Source organism: Pleuronectes platessa, chromosome 8 (assembly GCF_947347685.1).
Source record: "Pleuronectes platessa chromosome 8, fPlePla1.1, whole genome shotgun sequence".
Lineage (NCBI taxonomy): Eukaryota > Metazoa > Chordata > Actinopteri > Pleuronectiformes > Pleuronectidae > Pleuronectes > Pleuronectes platessa.
In genome coordinates this window covers 14,239,573-14,255,068 of record NC_070633.1, presented here as the reverse complement: position 1 = coordinate 14,255,068, position 15,496 = coordinate 14,239,573, and the positions used below count along the sequence as shown (strand labels likewise).

General features: G+C 41.8%; 2 protein-coding genes and 1 long non-coding RNA gene across 4 annotated transcripts; all 3 read left to right on the top strand.

The window, feature by feature from the left end:
- The first annotated feature begins 813 nt into the window (after positions 1 to 813).
- On the top strand, positions 814 to 5,725 carry prps1b (phosphoribosyl pyrophosphate synthetase 1B). Of its 2 annotated transcripts, none has more exons than XM_053429308.1 (7): positions 814 to 1,104; positions 1,429 to 1,618; positions 2,660 to 2,758; positions 3,018 to 3,142; positions 3,346 to 3,519; positions 3,733 to 3,882; positions 4,615 to 5,725. In XM_053429308.1, the coding sequence occupies exons 1-7, from the start codon at positions 983 to 985 to the stop codon at positions 4,748 to 4,750; spliced, it is 996 nt and encodes a 331-aa protein (XP_053285283.1). In that variant the 5' UTR covers positions 814 to 982; the 3' UTR covers positions 4,751 to 5,725. The 2 variants fall into 2 exon arrangements, with proteins under 2 accessions (XP_053285283.1, XP_053285284.1); XM_053429309.1 differs by having other exon boundaries at positions 815 to 1,104; positions 1,429 to 1,612.
- Positions 5,726 to 6,604: 879 nt separating this feature from the next.
- Positions 6,605 to 9,385, top strand: LOC128445899 (solute carrier family 25 member 53). The gene is made up of 2 exons (XM_053428790.1): positions 6,605 to 6,727; positions 7,435 to 9,385. Exon 2 carries the CDS (start codon positions 7,442 to 7,444, stop codon positions 8,312 to 8,314), a length of 873 nt encoding a protein of 290 aa, XP_053284765.1. The 5' UTR covers positions 6,605 to 6,727; positions 7,435 to 7,441; the 3' UTR covers positions 8,315 to 9,385.
- A 250-nt stretch (positions 9,386 to 9,635) lies between these two features.
- On the top strand, positions 9,636 to 11,916 carry LOC128445976 (uncharacterized). Its single transcript, XR_008339532.1, has 3 exons — positions 9,636 to 9,796; positions 10,695 to 10,812; positions 11,483 to 11,916. It is a non-coding gene; the product is annotated as an uncharacterized LOC128445976 (long non-coding RNA).
- Positions 11,917 to 15,496: the final 3,580 nt, after the last annotated feature.

Below are 15,496 nucleotides of genomic sequence, written 5' to 3'. Positions count from 1 at the left end.
CTCTTTGCCTAAACCAAACAGAAGATAATCCAGTGAAAATATAACTGTCTGTGGATGTAGCTCTAAAGTAAAACACACAATTGAACCCACCTCAGCATGCAGTAATATGCCACGGTAACTGTAATTAGTTTATACACGGTAGAGATTTCCATGTGTCGCGGTAGGACAATGTCAAATGTGAATTAAAGGGGAATTCAGAATCATTTAGCTGCTTTGGATTCAGAGTCCTGGTATCACGCATGTTCGCTCACTGTGACCGGTGAATAAAACTCAGCGATTGTTGATGTCTTTAGTAAACACCTGTTTCCTACTATGTCCACATGTGAAATGTCTTCACAGAAAAGATGCGATGCAGTTATGCTGTCCCTGCATGTTTCATGCTTACCTCTGGAAGACACTGCACTTTATTTTAGCTAGTCCATAAGCTCACCATGTAGACTCTGGGGTCCTGAAGGTAGAACCAGGCACACGGCTCTGCTAAACAGAGAAAGTTAGAGTTAGCTAACAAGGGGGAAGCCCCCCCCATGCAGGAAACACAAAAGTTGACAAACACTAATCATATAGAAGAGCTAATAAACATGGTATTAAAATATACCATTTATCAGAGGCATTTAAATGTAAAACCGGAGGATAAGAGTAAGCTAAAACGGGTTTTTATCTGTCTACTTATTTTATATATTTTTAGCTTACTTGTGCTCATTAGCTAAAGTCACTCAGCCCGCTCACGTGCTCCCGCTGATCTATGCTCGGCGCGGAGTGACGTCACCGCGGCATGGACGTAAAGTGAAAGCGTGCGCGCCGCTCGGGGAGGATGGACAGCCTGTCGCACGCGTGACATGTGGGCCATAATGGTGGATAGGTAGAGCAACACGCTCCAGCTCTGAGACAGTTGAACAATTCCCAGTCGCCGTCGCCGACTCTTCGACCTCCGCCGGACGCGCCCGCCACCTCGGACTGAACGACGCCCCGGGACCGCGACAAAATGCCGAACATCAAAATATTCAGCGGGAGCTCACATCCGGACCTGTCGCAGAAAATAGCAGACCGCCTGGGTCTCGAGCTGGGGAAGGTTGTCACGAAGAAATTCAGCAACCAGGAGACGTGGTGAGTTGTTACGCTGGTGTTGTGTTATTCGGCGGTGAACGCAGTTAGACCAGCGGCACGTATTTAGCCAGGCGCGGTGGCCATGGGCACTTGCAGTCCACGCACGCCTGAGATGTCATGCTAACTGACAACCGCTCTGCTAATTCCGAGCACGAAGCTTATGGGACGACGTGATGAGCCAGCGTCCATTAGTTCCCTCCACCTTGCAGACCAGACCGCACTCGCACACCAGCCGTTGTTTACTCCGCCTCATCCGTCTCTCGCCCGCCACGGTGCGTTCGCTCCATGGCGCTGATTTGTGTTTGTTGCTTGTCGCCCTGGCAGCGTGGAGATCGGGGAGAGCGTGCGTGGGGAGGATGTCTACATCGTGCAGAGCGGCTGTGGCGAGATCAACGACAACTTGATGGAGCTGCTGATCATGATAAACGCCTGCAAGATCGCCTCGGCCTCCAGGGTCACCGCTGTCATCCCCTGCTTCCCCTACGCTCGGCAAGACAAGAAGGACAAGGTGGGGGTGAGGGATATGTCTACTTTCTTCTGTCATGCCATTTGCCATCCAGCATCATGACAAGAAGCTTGCAACCATGTCCATCAACAAAGTCTGAACGACGCTTATTTGCTATATTATTGGTGTTGTTTGTTTGCCGCTCCCTTCGTTCTGTGTGCTCTGAGGAATCAACTGCACTTCTCATCTAATGCTTCTCCTGGATGCTCTCACCTCATTTGAATCATCCTGCATGACTGGAATGCCCTACACGTTTAAGATCTGTATCTTTATAAATAGAAGTGATCTTTTGGTATTATGACGAATGTTATGAACAATAATTGCTATATTTTTGCTCTGCTCTTATTTACTGTCAATGATCTTGTCGTCACTGTGGTCTTATGTCTATGTACAAAGTTAACTCGTGTTTTAAGAGCGATAAAGTATATTGTATGAACTCTTTCAGAGAATTTGGAAATGACATTGCATGCAGAGAACAGGTGGTAGTAACAGGATGTCAATAAGTATGACTTCGAACAATTGTCAAGCAGATCTGCAGCAGGATCTATTGGTATCGTTTGCTTTCCGTTCCCTTCGTTCTGTGTGCTCTGAGGAATCAACTGCACTTCCCATCTCATGCTTCTCCTGGATGATCCCACATCATTTGAATCATTCTGCATGACTGAAATGCTTTGCATGTTTAAAAAATCATATCTTAATCTGTAGCTTTATAAGTAGAAGGGATTTTTTGATATTATGAGGAATGTTGTTAAGAATAATTGCTATATTTTTGCTCTGCTCTTTGAATATACTTAGCATGATGCTGGAAAATATAAAGTGAAAGCCTGAATCTGTTTAGCATTTACGCAGTGGAGGTTTTTACTGTGTTAAATATAGAGTGACGGTATTAATGGATGTAAAGAAAATAGTGTCACATTAATACATTGAGGTCTGTATTGCAATATAATTGACTGATTTGTTACGCTCTCAGTTTAGTGCTATTTTTAGAAGCGAGCCATGCTTGCCAGTTCACTTATTCCATGTGACTGAAGAGATCTATTTTCATCGTAGAGCCGTGCTCCTATCTCTGCCAAGTTGGTGGCCAACATGTTGTCAGTCTCAGGCGCCGACCATATCATCACCATGGACCTGCACGCCTCGCAGATACAGGTGAGCGACCAAGAATGTGACCTTAACAGAAATGCATCACCATCTTGCCATTAATCAGTCCTTAGTGTTATATATTTGTTGTATGTGTTCTAAACCTGCTTGTGCCTGATTTTGGAGATAATATTTGAAACTAGACTCTCCTTGCCTAACTTTTATATTTCAGCAAAGGGAGCGAAGAGCCTTCTATTCCTGCCAGCACCTAGTGGACGTTTAGCTCCTCCTACCCCAGTCTATTTATCTGTATTCATCTTTGTTCCAGGGTTTCTTTGATATCCCAGTTGATAACTTGTATGCAGAGCCAGCGGTGCTGAAATGGATCAGGGAGAACATCCTTGAATGGAAAAATTGTGTCATTGTCTCACCTGATGCAGGAGGAGCCAAAAGGTATGCATACTGGGCCATTGACTAAAGGTTTACCCACCTCGTGCATAGCTTAATCTCAACACATCTAGTTCACTCAAGGTTAAACTTTTGTTGACTGAACTTATCTCTGATGGGGATCAAATATGACTTGTACATTTATTGTTTTATACCCTTTGTTATCCACACCAGCTGTAACTCATGGACACACCTCTTTCTTCTTGCAGGGTCACCTCTATAGCTGACCGGCTGAACGTGGACTTTGCTCTTATTCACAAGGAGAGGAAAAAAGCCAACGAGGTAGACCGCATGGTTCTCGTCGGAGATGTGACGGATCGGGTAGCCATTCTAGTTGATGACATGGCAGACACATGTGGCACAGTTTGCCATGCTGCTGACAAGTAAGCCTTTTTACTGTTAAAAAATAAATTTGGAACTTTACAGCATAATAGAGAACTTGACTACCTTCAGGTGGAGGACTGTGGATACTGTGGACTCGGTGTCAAACTAACATACAAAGACATCAATAACTGAATTTCATATAGGGACCACTGTTCCCCGACATATCCATGGATGAGAAGGTTTGTAATTCTTTTCTGTTTTTATCCACTTAGACTAATTTCTGCCGGTGCCACCAAGGTGTATGCTATCCTTACCCATGGCATCTTCTCTGGCCCAGCTATCTCACGTATCAACAATGCCTGCTTTGAAGCAGTGGTTGTCACCAATACGATCCCTCAGGAGGAGAAGATGAATTTACTTCTGTCTTATTCAAGTGTACAACTAATAATTACTTGCATCAACGATATTCTGCTTTCATTGACGTTTGTTTATTTGTCTGTCTGTTAGCAATATCGCACAAACTACTGTACCAATTACATAACATTTTTAGGCGGATCCATCTGAATGGGGGAGGGTCTCGGATATATATATGATTTTTTTTTTAATTCAGTTTCTATAACTATGGCTGAAAAGCAACAGCAGAGTCAGTTACGGAGCCAAAGGAAGCGCAATACACTCTTCTTCTACGTCACGTTGACTTATGAGTGATCATAATCGGGGTGTTAGGTCTTTTGTTTCAACCAGGCTGGTCAGACAAGCTGCTGCTAATGTAGGCCTTCTCAAGGTTGGGTTTTTCACTGCTCTCCTTTGTGACCTTAACTTTATTCTGAGATGCAGTTTGAGAAGGGTGTGTCATTGGGAGGGAAACCAAAGCAGAGTTTATCTCTGACCCACATGCTGGCACCGTATATTCGACAATGGACCTAAAAGCACTTTAACACGTTTGAGCATCTGGCACAAATGGACAATGTGTGACTGATCTTCTTTTTCATTCAGTTTATTGGCAGGTGGTAACCAACGTCAAGGAGCTTGATACACCGATACTATTGCTAATAGCTGCATTTTCCACATTCCAAGCAATTAAGGAACATGTCACGTTTTGTTCTGGTTTTATTTTAATAGAAGACCTGCATATAACATCAATGGTCTGTCAGTTGTCCAGTTTTCCTCACAACTTCCCATCTTCTCTGCCTCCAGGTCATTGACATCTCCATGATCCTTGCAGAGGCCATCCGTAGAACTCACAACGGCGAGTCGGTGTCGTACCTGTTCAGCCATGTCCCCTTGTAACAAGTGGTATATAAACGTTTGTGCTGTTACACCAAATAAGAGGGAGTTGCCCCAACCATAACAACCATTATCAAAGATGTTCAGCTACCTAACCATAAAAAAGAAAAAATAATGAAAAGGAATTATTTTGTTCGGTTAAGCCTGTTACTAATGCTGACCCCTCTCCCTTGAGTTCCTTTGGCCTATGAGGAGTGTTCCTTTGTGTGCGGGGCACCAGCTTATTTATTGTACATGGATGAATACGTTTATCCAAGACAAACTTTGTCTGCTTCATAACCTAAGTCAGAGTTTCTCCTGACCATTTCTTCCTCTCAGGGAGTCCCTTCAGTCTGTTGTCAAAGAGCTTGTATCATTATACCGACAGGTCCCAGTGGTCAGGAGAAGCATCTGGCAAATAAAGCTGTTACAGTGTTTTTTTGTTCCTATGAAAGAGTGTAGTTTTTCATGTTGCTCTTATATCTTCTGCTGATTACAATATAATGAAGTGAATGTGTACTGAACTAGTTTACAGTGCCACTGAAGCTCCACTCAACCAAGAGTGCCTCAAAAGCCTGAAATGAAATTACGTTGTCCACCTGTCTTTCACCCTCCCTCAACCACAGATTTATCTTTATTTTGTCACTGGATGAAGAGCGTGCACGTTTCCAAACAGGCTGGAGACATTTGGGGATGTTTCTTTCAGCTGTTGAGGTGCCCTCATTGAGTGGGGTTTGCCCAGTGTCCAGGATTTATCCTTTCTATAGAGAAGCTGTCAGGTTTTTAGCTTGGGGTCTCTGCGGGCTGGAGCTTCCTTCAGAAATTTCACCTGCTTTTTTCTTCTCTCTCTCTCTCTCTCTGTGTTTTTTTTATGTCAGGAGGAAGGTTTTGTCATTAATGTGCATATTCCAAGTGTTTGTGTTTACTTTTCAGTAGGATGAATGCGCCAGATATCTGAGGGTGTGTTGTTAATAAAATTGAATATGCATAAAATCTTAATCACTGGTTTTTGTGTTGTGTCTAAAACTATATAGCCTATTTTTATAAATGCATTGGTAAAAGGTGATTATTGAAAAGGACACATTTCAGAGCATACCACTATAAACCACCAACAGCATTGAGCCCATATTTGATAAATGCATGTGCAAGTATAATGGTGCAAGTCAAATAAATTAAAACAGTGTGGTCAACAAGACAAATACAGGATAAAATGTAGCATCCAGGAAACATGCTCAATTAAGGTAGGTGGAATTTAGATCAAGGAATTAGCAATGCCGTAATAAATGATAATCACGATTCAGATATGATTGTGATAATTTGATAAAAGCTCTTATAAATAGAGAAATTATTAGAAAACAATATATGATTCATATAATCAATGAAATTAAATAGAGTACATAAAATAATTGAATGCAAAATATATAGTATATATGATACATATATTTGTTATATAATTTAAAAATATTTATAGAGAGATGACAATTAGAACTGTAATTTTTCTATAATGTAAAGGACTGTGACAGTCTGACAATGTAAGTATAGTCAGTGATGTGATAATAAATTATATCCTGTCTCATAGAGGACCACATGAGAGCAGCTGTGTTTTCGCCGGACTCGCCCTTATTCTTAACAGGGGGGGGCTTAAAGCGATGGGCGAAACAACCAATCCCAGAGCAGAAGACGTCGCCGTTCTTGACCAATAGCTATTGTCGAAAAAGCGGGCCAATCGCAGACAGTGCACCGAGACAATTATCCTCCATCCGAGTTGACAGATATCTTTATGGCTGGAAACAGAGACCGGAATCGTACGTGTGTGAAGATGAACGGAAATCAGTAAGCACCCCCCCCCCCCCCCCCCCCCCCCCCCCCCCCCCCCCCCACCCCCCCCCCCCCCCCCCACCCGCCATGCTTTAACGTCTCAACAGAAAGGAAGGAAATCAAAGTCGACACGACGCTGCACATATACTAGACTGTACTCCTGACCTTGCGATAGCGAACGGGGTGAGTCAATGTCTCTTTCTTATATGTTTGTGATAACATTACATACCAGATGATTTTTTAGGTGCCATTTATTTGAAAATTCAACGTGTGATCCTCTTTCATTTTCTGTTTCATCGTTACTTTCCTCCCTGCATATAGCTTAGCCAGAGACCTCGTCCTCTGCTGCTTTATTTACTTTCAAATCCTACATTATGGGAATTGTTGAAAGTTCAGGTCATGCTCCATTACCCCCTGCCACCAGACCAGGACCATGCATGGGTGAAATAAATATGTTTATCATTCACAAGATAAGTCTCTGTCGAAGATAAATCATCAACTCTTTCCTACATGTTAATGATTATATACCAAGTATAATTTATTTAGTATTTTTATTTCGATCATCTTTCATTCTCTGTCTCAATAGGACTGTCCTCCCTATACCCATATAGGCAGATTTGATGTGTCAAATCTAGGCAAGAAGGATCTTTTGGCAGAAACTATATAAATTAATCCTAGTGATTATTTCACCAGTCGATTTCATCTAAATTGCACAAATTGTAGTTTACTTTACCCTAGATTGTGCCCTTTATGTTTAAATTCTTGATATTTATAAGTCTAATGGTTTTGATTTTGGTGTGAAATTCTACATGTGTTCATCATCCATTTTCACTTTCATTATAAATGAGTGCATGCCTGAAATGATCTCTGCTCCTCATTCCTACCTATAGCTTAATCATGAAACCAAGTGCTGACCCCGAAGAGGAGGAGGAGGGCCTCGGTCGCTCAAAGTTTAATATACATTGCTTCCTGAATGGAGGGATGTCCACCTTCCTCCCCACCCTCGTTGCCTTCCCTGTCTATAAGACGGTTTTCCGTCAGCAAATCAACAACCATCCTCTTCCCGAGGCAGTAGGACAGCTCTTCAGAGAGGGACCTAGGAAGCTCTACAGGGGCGTGGGGCCACCATTGCTAATGCAGACACTGAAGGGCACCCTGCTGTTCGGTCTTCAGGAAGCTATCCTCCACCAACTCCCGCTATCATCCCAAAGTGTCATCTCCACCTCTGCCCTGCCTGCTCTGGCTGGGTTTGGTGCAGGTCTGGTGGAAGCTGTGGTGTTTACCCCCTTTGAGCGCGTGCAAAATGTGTTGCAGGATGGCCGGAACTACCGTGATCTACCCACCCTGAAGAGTGTTCTTGTCAGGCTGAGGGGACAGACGCTGACCCTTGGGTACTACAGAGCTTTCCTGCCCATCGCGGCCCGCAATGCTCTTGGCAGCTCCATCTACTTTGGTCTGAAGGGGCCCGTATGTGCTGCTGTGGCGGGAGAGTGGTGCCATCCTATGGCTTCCTCTTTTGTATCAGGGGCGCTGACCTCCCTGGTGGGCAGCTTGGCAATCTACCCGCTCTCTGTGCTGGTGGCGAACATGCAGGCACAGCCAGGAGGAGAGGTGAAAGGGGTCATGGCTTCCTGGAGGATGCTGTGGATGTCTCGGGAGCAGAGTGTGGCTCTGCTTTACCGAGGAGGCTCCCTTGTTATTTTCAGATCGTGCATCATATGGGGAATCACCACTGCTCTCTATGACAGACAGAAGAAACTCTCGGGCTGAGAGGAACACTCTCTGAGAGATATCAAATTGCCAGGTTAAACTAGTCTCTTTGAATTGATTTTCAAATATAATATTACTGTAGCATTCTCCCTTGAAAATATCCCAGGACCTAATTTTGTCCTTGTGCAAGTGCCTCATCCAGTCAACAGGAGTCCAGCAAGCACACGGGTCTGATCCATCATCTGTTTCAAACCAGCAAACACTGCTGAATCCACAAGCCAAAGTTAACGCACCACTGCCAGGACCTGAGCCCCTGTCTCTGAGGCGGTGGGTGAGGATTTATCGTTAGACAAAGATGTTTGTGCAGTACAGCATATGGTGCTAGGGAGTCACAATTGCCTTGTTTTTTTCATTTTTCTTAAAGGGGAAATTCAGCTAAAGCTCAATGTCAGTGTATGGCACCACAGCATGTGAAAATGTCCTCTGCAGATTTTGATGAGAATTTATGTCATTTTTAAGCTTGAAGACAACTTTATAACAGAAAGTCTGTTTATACGAAATGTGAATTTTGTTGGTAGGTTATTTGCAATGCATGGAGGGTCTAGGAAATGTTGCATTATAAAAGTGAGAGCCATCATTTTTAGGACCAGTGTCTTAAACGGGACCAAAGTCAGGATATCTCATATTCTGCTGCTTAATTTACTTCCAGTCTGCCATCATGCGGTTGAATGAATGTTACAGTGACATCGTCAAGTTTTTATGTTTTTAAAATAGGATTTATTTAATTAAAGTGCTGTGCCAAGGTACGTTATGACTCAGGGGTCAGCACTGGTACCTCACAGCATGAAGTTCCTGGGCAAGAATCCCAATCGGGCAGTATATCACTGCTGCACCCTGTCAATCCACACAGAGTGTAACCTGCCTCTTGCCTGGTGTGGGACATGCTCCATTACCCTCTGCAATCAGACTAGGACCATGCATGGATGAAATAAATATGTCTATTATTCACAAAATATGTCTCAGTGAAAGATAAATCGTCCATAGTCTGTCTGTAACCTCAGTGTATACATGTAAATCGACAGAGAATAACTGTCCCAGGAAAGTGCATTAATAAACTAATCTTATCTAACATTCCCTGAAGTGGATTCTGTTGTGTCTTTGCCGTTCACATACTATTCTGGAGGATTTTTTTTTTTTTTTGTCAGATTGTGTTATATTATAATCAGTCCACTAGATGGTACTGTGTTGAAAACCAAATACAACATGAAATCATCTACTCCATCAACAATGGGAGCTCAGTGCGCTGGAGCAGGGACGGACGAAAGGTGCTAAAGGAGCAACCCACAATATCTCCAGGTAGCCAGACAGGGCGGGTGTCCAAATAGAACTCCCCTTGTGGGCTAGCCAATGGGAGATGGAGCAGTGGTTTCCACATGAGCTTGCAGAAGGGCGTGTTGTCTCTATTTAAACCGTTGGCTTTGCACGGATTACACAGACCCATCCTACCTGTAGAGGACATTGTCACTGCGCAGCCTTCACCAGGTAAACCGAGCTGGATACATTTTCAATAATGCATTTAAAAAGCATTATTACTCATAAGTCTTTCTTCTATCTATTACAATGTGAAGTGGTTATGCAACATTACATGCTGATACTCTTACTGTAGTGTTTATTTCTCTGTTGTTCTGTGGGGCATGTATAGGGTACCTGAAGGCGCTACATTCCTTTGCATGCAAACGCTCACTGTGTGCAGGACTTGCTCATTATTATTTCACGTTGCTTTTTGCTGGGATTTACAATGTGAAGGTGTGGACATTGTTATAATATTATAGGCTACCTGGCGCTGCATCTAAATGCAATCACTTGATTTTTTGGGATTTATGCAAAACCACGAGCAGAATAAACTGTGCAGTAAACATGGACTTTTCCTGTGGGAAAGAAGTTATGTCGTTAAAACATACAAATTTAGATTTTCTTCCTTCAATGCTGTTATCTTATCCCTGCAGGTGTTTGTTTGATATTAAGCAAATGTTTTCAATGATCAAATGTAAATGTAAATCATTATACAACATGTGTCAGTAATAACCAGGTATTTCTTGAGGAACTGAATACCTGTAAGTAACAGGGCCATGAAATATGACACCACATTGGAGCTGTGTGCTCATTGTGGGCAGGGACGTGGTGAATTGCATGTTGTTTCTTGCGACTGGTTACCTAATTCCAGAGTTCAGTCCAGTCCTGTCTTTTTTAACCGAGGTGTGGCTTGATTGGTGTACATGAATGGACATGCAATGCAACGATAGTGGACTCATGCTTTCTCATGCTTTCTTTGCAACATGATCTGATTCCCTCTCAGTCAAAATCCATGTTTTGATCCGAAATATAATTTTTGCTCTCTCTCTCTCTCTCTCTCTCTCTCTCTCCCTCTTTTCTCCATTAGAACTCTTTCAACATGGAAGGAAAATCCCCTAAGGTCAATGCTGAGGTCGAGCATTTTGACAAGTGTAAACTAAAACCGACTACAACAAACGAAAAAAATTTTATTCCAACCAAGAAAGGTAGGTGCTTATGGGTAAAGAAGTGTGCTCTTAACAAAAGTCCATGTAATCCAGCCTCCATCCAGGTTTTGCCTTCTCCTTGGCTCATTGTTCTACATAGTCAGCGCCTGTCTGTCTGTCGTGAACCTCAACTGCAAACAGTGCATTGCTGATTAACTGGAGCAACACACCTTGCTACCTGAGTGTGCTTCCTCAGTGCCAGCATGTTCACAAGAATCACACAACCCAACTTCATCCACCTGTTATAAGATTTATTTCTACTCTGGAGAAGATGGAGCTTTATAACCAGCTGGTATGTCAGTGGGAAAACAGCAGCAGCATTAAAACACACTGCTGGTGCATGCAAGCTTCTCAAATATTTAACTTTGAATTTAACATACAATAAGAGAAAGCTCAAACAGAGTGTGGAACCTGAAGGGTGTGGCAAGCATCCACTGAGTTGCTTTCTGAGAAATGGAGGAACCAGTTTTTTGGGAGATCAAAAGCTTTTGAGCTACACTATTCGACAGTGGTGCTTCAGATTATGATTGTTCTGTGGTGTGTGCGTTAGATTTGAGGTTTTAAAATAGATTAATACAATATTGCAATGTGTTAAGATATAAGTTTGTTTTCTTGTCCTGACAACTCATACTTGTTAACTCATTAGTGTTTCTGCCTTGTGATCACACAGACATTGAAGATGAGAAGAGAGAAAATGAAAAACCACATGTGAAGAAGTAACATGCCTGCCGTGATTCCTCTTCTCCACGCCTGCCATCTTACGTGCCTGTACACCAGTCAGGAAGCCTGCCCATCATCTCCGCCTCTGCCTATGTTTTCCACAATGCCGTGTTTGATTATAAATGGTGTTTGGGTTGATGCTACGGGAAGAAAATCGGTCTGTGATCCCAAAGTAAATTAATTCAATAAATGTATTTTCCGGGCTTTTTTCCTTGCAATGACGTAAAAGAGAGTAATAAAGATATGACAGGGTGTAGCTTAAATCCAACCAACATGAACAACTGTATCAATGGAAATGCTGCTGTGTTATCAATACCACACGTATACTGCTTAATGGTGCCATGAAAAAAAAACTAAATTCAAATAAAAAAATCAATGTTAAAATGTTTTGCTTGAGTTGCAATTGTGTCAAACTGTCCTTTGCAGCGTCATGTTAAATTCAGGAGTTTATCAGAAAATATAATATCATATAAAATATAAAATATTTATTAGGACAAGATTGTTTCTAATGGGAAAACAAAAATGAAAATAACTATAATTAACACTTTTCCATAATAAGTTATTGCTAAATGTTTCCTATTTCTGGTGTAAGATGGTGTGAGATTGACATTTCAGCATTGTCAATCATCTTTACAACGCTCCATCTTTATAGGTGTATTTTTGTCAGCCTTTTGCAAGGACAAAATATAGTTTGCAACATTAAACTGCCGCCAAGAAAATAAATTGTGAGAAACGGGTTATTAATTAACATAATGATTTGTAAAGGAGAGTATATCAGGCGAGAGTATATATTCATGCTCACGTTCACATTGACGAACAATTTAAAGTCTCTGCATGGCATGAACTGTGGGAGGAAGCCTGAAGACAACCCACTCAGAGAGGGGAGAACATGCAAACTCCACACAGAAATACCTCGAGCCTGCTAAATGTGGTGCAAAAGTACAAACCACTAACCAACGCACATGATTTACAGATTTTTAATATTGGAAGTCACAGAACCTTAGGAAAGAATTCATCATCACTTTCCTCATGTCCACTACTCAGCACACAAGGGAAAACGTACACTCTTTCACTTCAATGTACGAAATAAATAAATAAAATAGAAATGAAAGTTCCTTTGAATAAAATGTTGTAGCAATGTCCAGTTATTCTTCTTCATGAGCATGCATAGTCAGTTTTCCGTGGCTGCTCGTGAGCTATAAATATATGATTTTTAATTTTTAATGGTTGAATGAATCAACCCCCGAAGGCCTCCTGCATCTAGATTTACAACAGGTTCTAGCATGCTGAGGGAAACGGAGTGGGCGAGCTGCAGGAGTGGCACATTCCGGATTGACAACATGAAATTTGGTTTATGCTGACAAAGTGACTTTTGATGTCCGAATCCAGTTTCCACATGCAGGGACTTGTCCTTGTGTACTGGTCGAATGAAGGAGATGAACAGCAGCATGTGCACATACAGCTGCAGTATAGCAGTGCTTTGGAGAGCCCGTACTGAAGACAGAGCCACGCATCTCAGAGATCAATAGCTTTTATTCCATCCATGTACGTTGATTGCTCAAGGTAGAGGAGGCTGTGTTTTTCCACCACAGGCCGGCTGAAACATGCCCATACAGCAACATGCAACTACTTGAGATCATACACATACTTTGTATCCTCACGCTGGATTCAGATGGAATTTACTTACAGGATTATGATGAGTTGTAGAGATATACAACAGTAATTCAGTTATAAGGGAGATTGTCAGATAATAAACCTTCATTACTTTCCAAGAGGCATGATAGCTTTGATGAATCTGCTTGAGGTGAAGGGGAGGCGTGTTGCTTTCTCTTCCAGAAATTGTTCAGGATCAGGCTTGTCTGTGCTCTGTGACAGGAGAGATTGCAGAACAAGAAGACAGGTCAGATGAGGACAAAGCTTAATGATGGGAAGTAGACACATCTCATTTCACATAATGCATGTTTTTCCTGCAACAACATATTATTGTTGCTTACAAAACAGGTTATTCAGGTAATTTTAGTTCTGTCCCAGCTTCCTGAAAGAGGACGAGGAAGTCAAATGAAGGAAAACAACCACTCCATAAACTTAACTGCAGGACCTCAATGTCTATTTATCAGTTTATAACACCTTTAACTTCTTTGTCACATTTCTTGAAACCATAACTTATTGTTCTCTTTTCTTTAGCACTCCAACATTGGCATTATCGAATGAATTGTCTAAGCAGGACCTGGTATTTGTGTGAAGACAAGATGACCACAGGGTTGGGGTTTCTGGGATCCAGCTGTTGAATAACCATCGCCTTATACAAGTTTGAAATATCCATTTTACATAGGGCACTTTAAATTACATTAAAAAAAAGTCTATGCGATAGTTTCTCTTTTTTATTTATCTATTGTAGAATGACTGCAATTCTCGACTGTCATTAATCATTGCGTAATAATTTTTTGTTTCACTCTTTTCTGGCTTCGAAACAGCGATGATTGTAGCAACATGTTAACAGCGACACTCCATGGCTACAATGGAGGTTACACAAAGCCAACCACGATAATAATATTTTAGTTTTTAGAGCATTTCTCAAATCAAAATAACATAAAAAAGGTTATAATTTTTTTTTTTTAAACTAAACGTGTAGGAGAAATTGAATCATGACCTCGCTTTACAATAGTAAAAACTAGAATCAGGGTATGCGGTACGATAATAGTATGTTTTAAGTTTTGATTTAAAGAAAACTACTGACTCAGCCTGCTGTATTTTCTCAGGTAGGATGCGTCAGAGCCTTTGAATTCTTATTTCAGGGCTGTAAGGGGATGAAAGATCTGCAAGGCCAGATGTGTTCCAACCTGTAAACTTAAATTAGCTCTTTAAAAGCAAAAAAATGCTTTGCAGTAATCCAGGCCTTGAAGATAAAAGGATGCCAAATAGTTTCTATATCTTTAAATGTTGACATAACTTAACTTGGTTTAAAAAACTACTTTACTTTATCGACACGCTGCACAAAGCTTAAGGGGGCAGCAAGCTGAGGCAGGACGTAACATATAAATTCAGCTGCAGAGATCACATGTTTTTGTACATCAACAATGGCATAGGTCCCCATCACCAAAGCTCTTTTGAAATCTTCATCAATTTTTAATTCTGAGACGTTTGTATTCTTTTTGGTTTATATAAATTTTGCATCCACTGCATGTAAGAAACATTATCAACATGCCAATTCGCCATTAGTGATTCCTCTGGAGGATCTCCTGCTGTGTTCTCCCAGGGCTCATTTAGAGTTTTTACAAAAGGGCTGGTAGGAGAAACTATGTAGAAGATCCGGAGGCTCTCACTCAGACATTTACTTCCTGCATAAAGCGTTTCTGTCTGGAGCCTCTCAATCTGACATTATGTGGAGTTTTTCTAGTGGGCCGGCAGGATAAACTGTCAAGAAAGTCCTTGAGTCTTACACTGCGTTACCACATGCAGCACATCTGGAGAGTGTCTGGCGCCTCTCACTGGTCTCAGACATTATGCAGAGTTTTTACTGGGGGATGGGAGGAGAAACTTCCGGAGAATGTGCGGAGCAGGGCCGGTCTTGGCAATGTTGGCGCCCTAGGCGAGATTTCAAATTGGCGCCCCCCAACATACACACGCAAACTGTCATGCATCCCCAAGAACTTTTGGGCTGTATACAGATGCACACACAGTAAGACAAATTTGTAAGCTATAAAAAACAATACAAATATATAATAAAAAATATAAAAAGAGTCTGAAATCAGCTGTACTGATATCATGTAATGTCGACAAAAATAAACATTAATGATGTCCACAATCGGGGTGATTCTTACCTCTATATTGTTCTTTCTTCTCCTCCTCTACTTTACAGTGCTTTCTGAATTGTGCACCTGATCATTTAATCTTTTTTGGTTCATCTTTGACTCTAACTGCAGTCTATCACCGCAGCGTGTACGTCAGGGACACACCTGAGGCA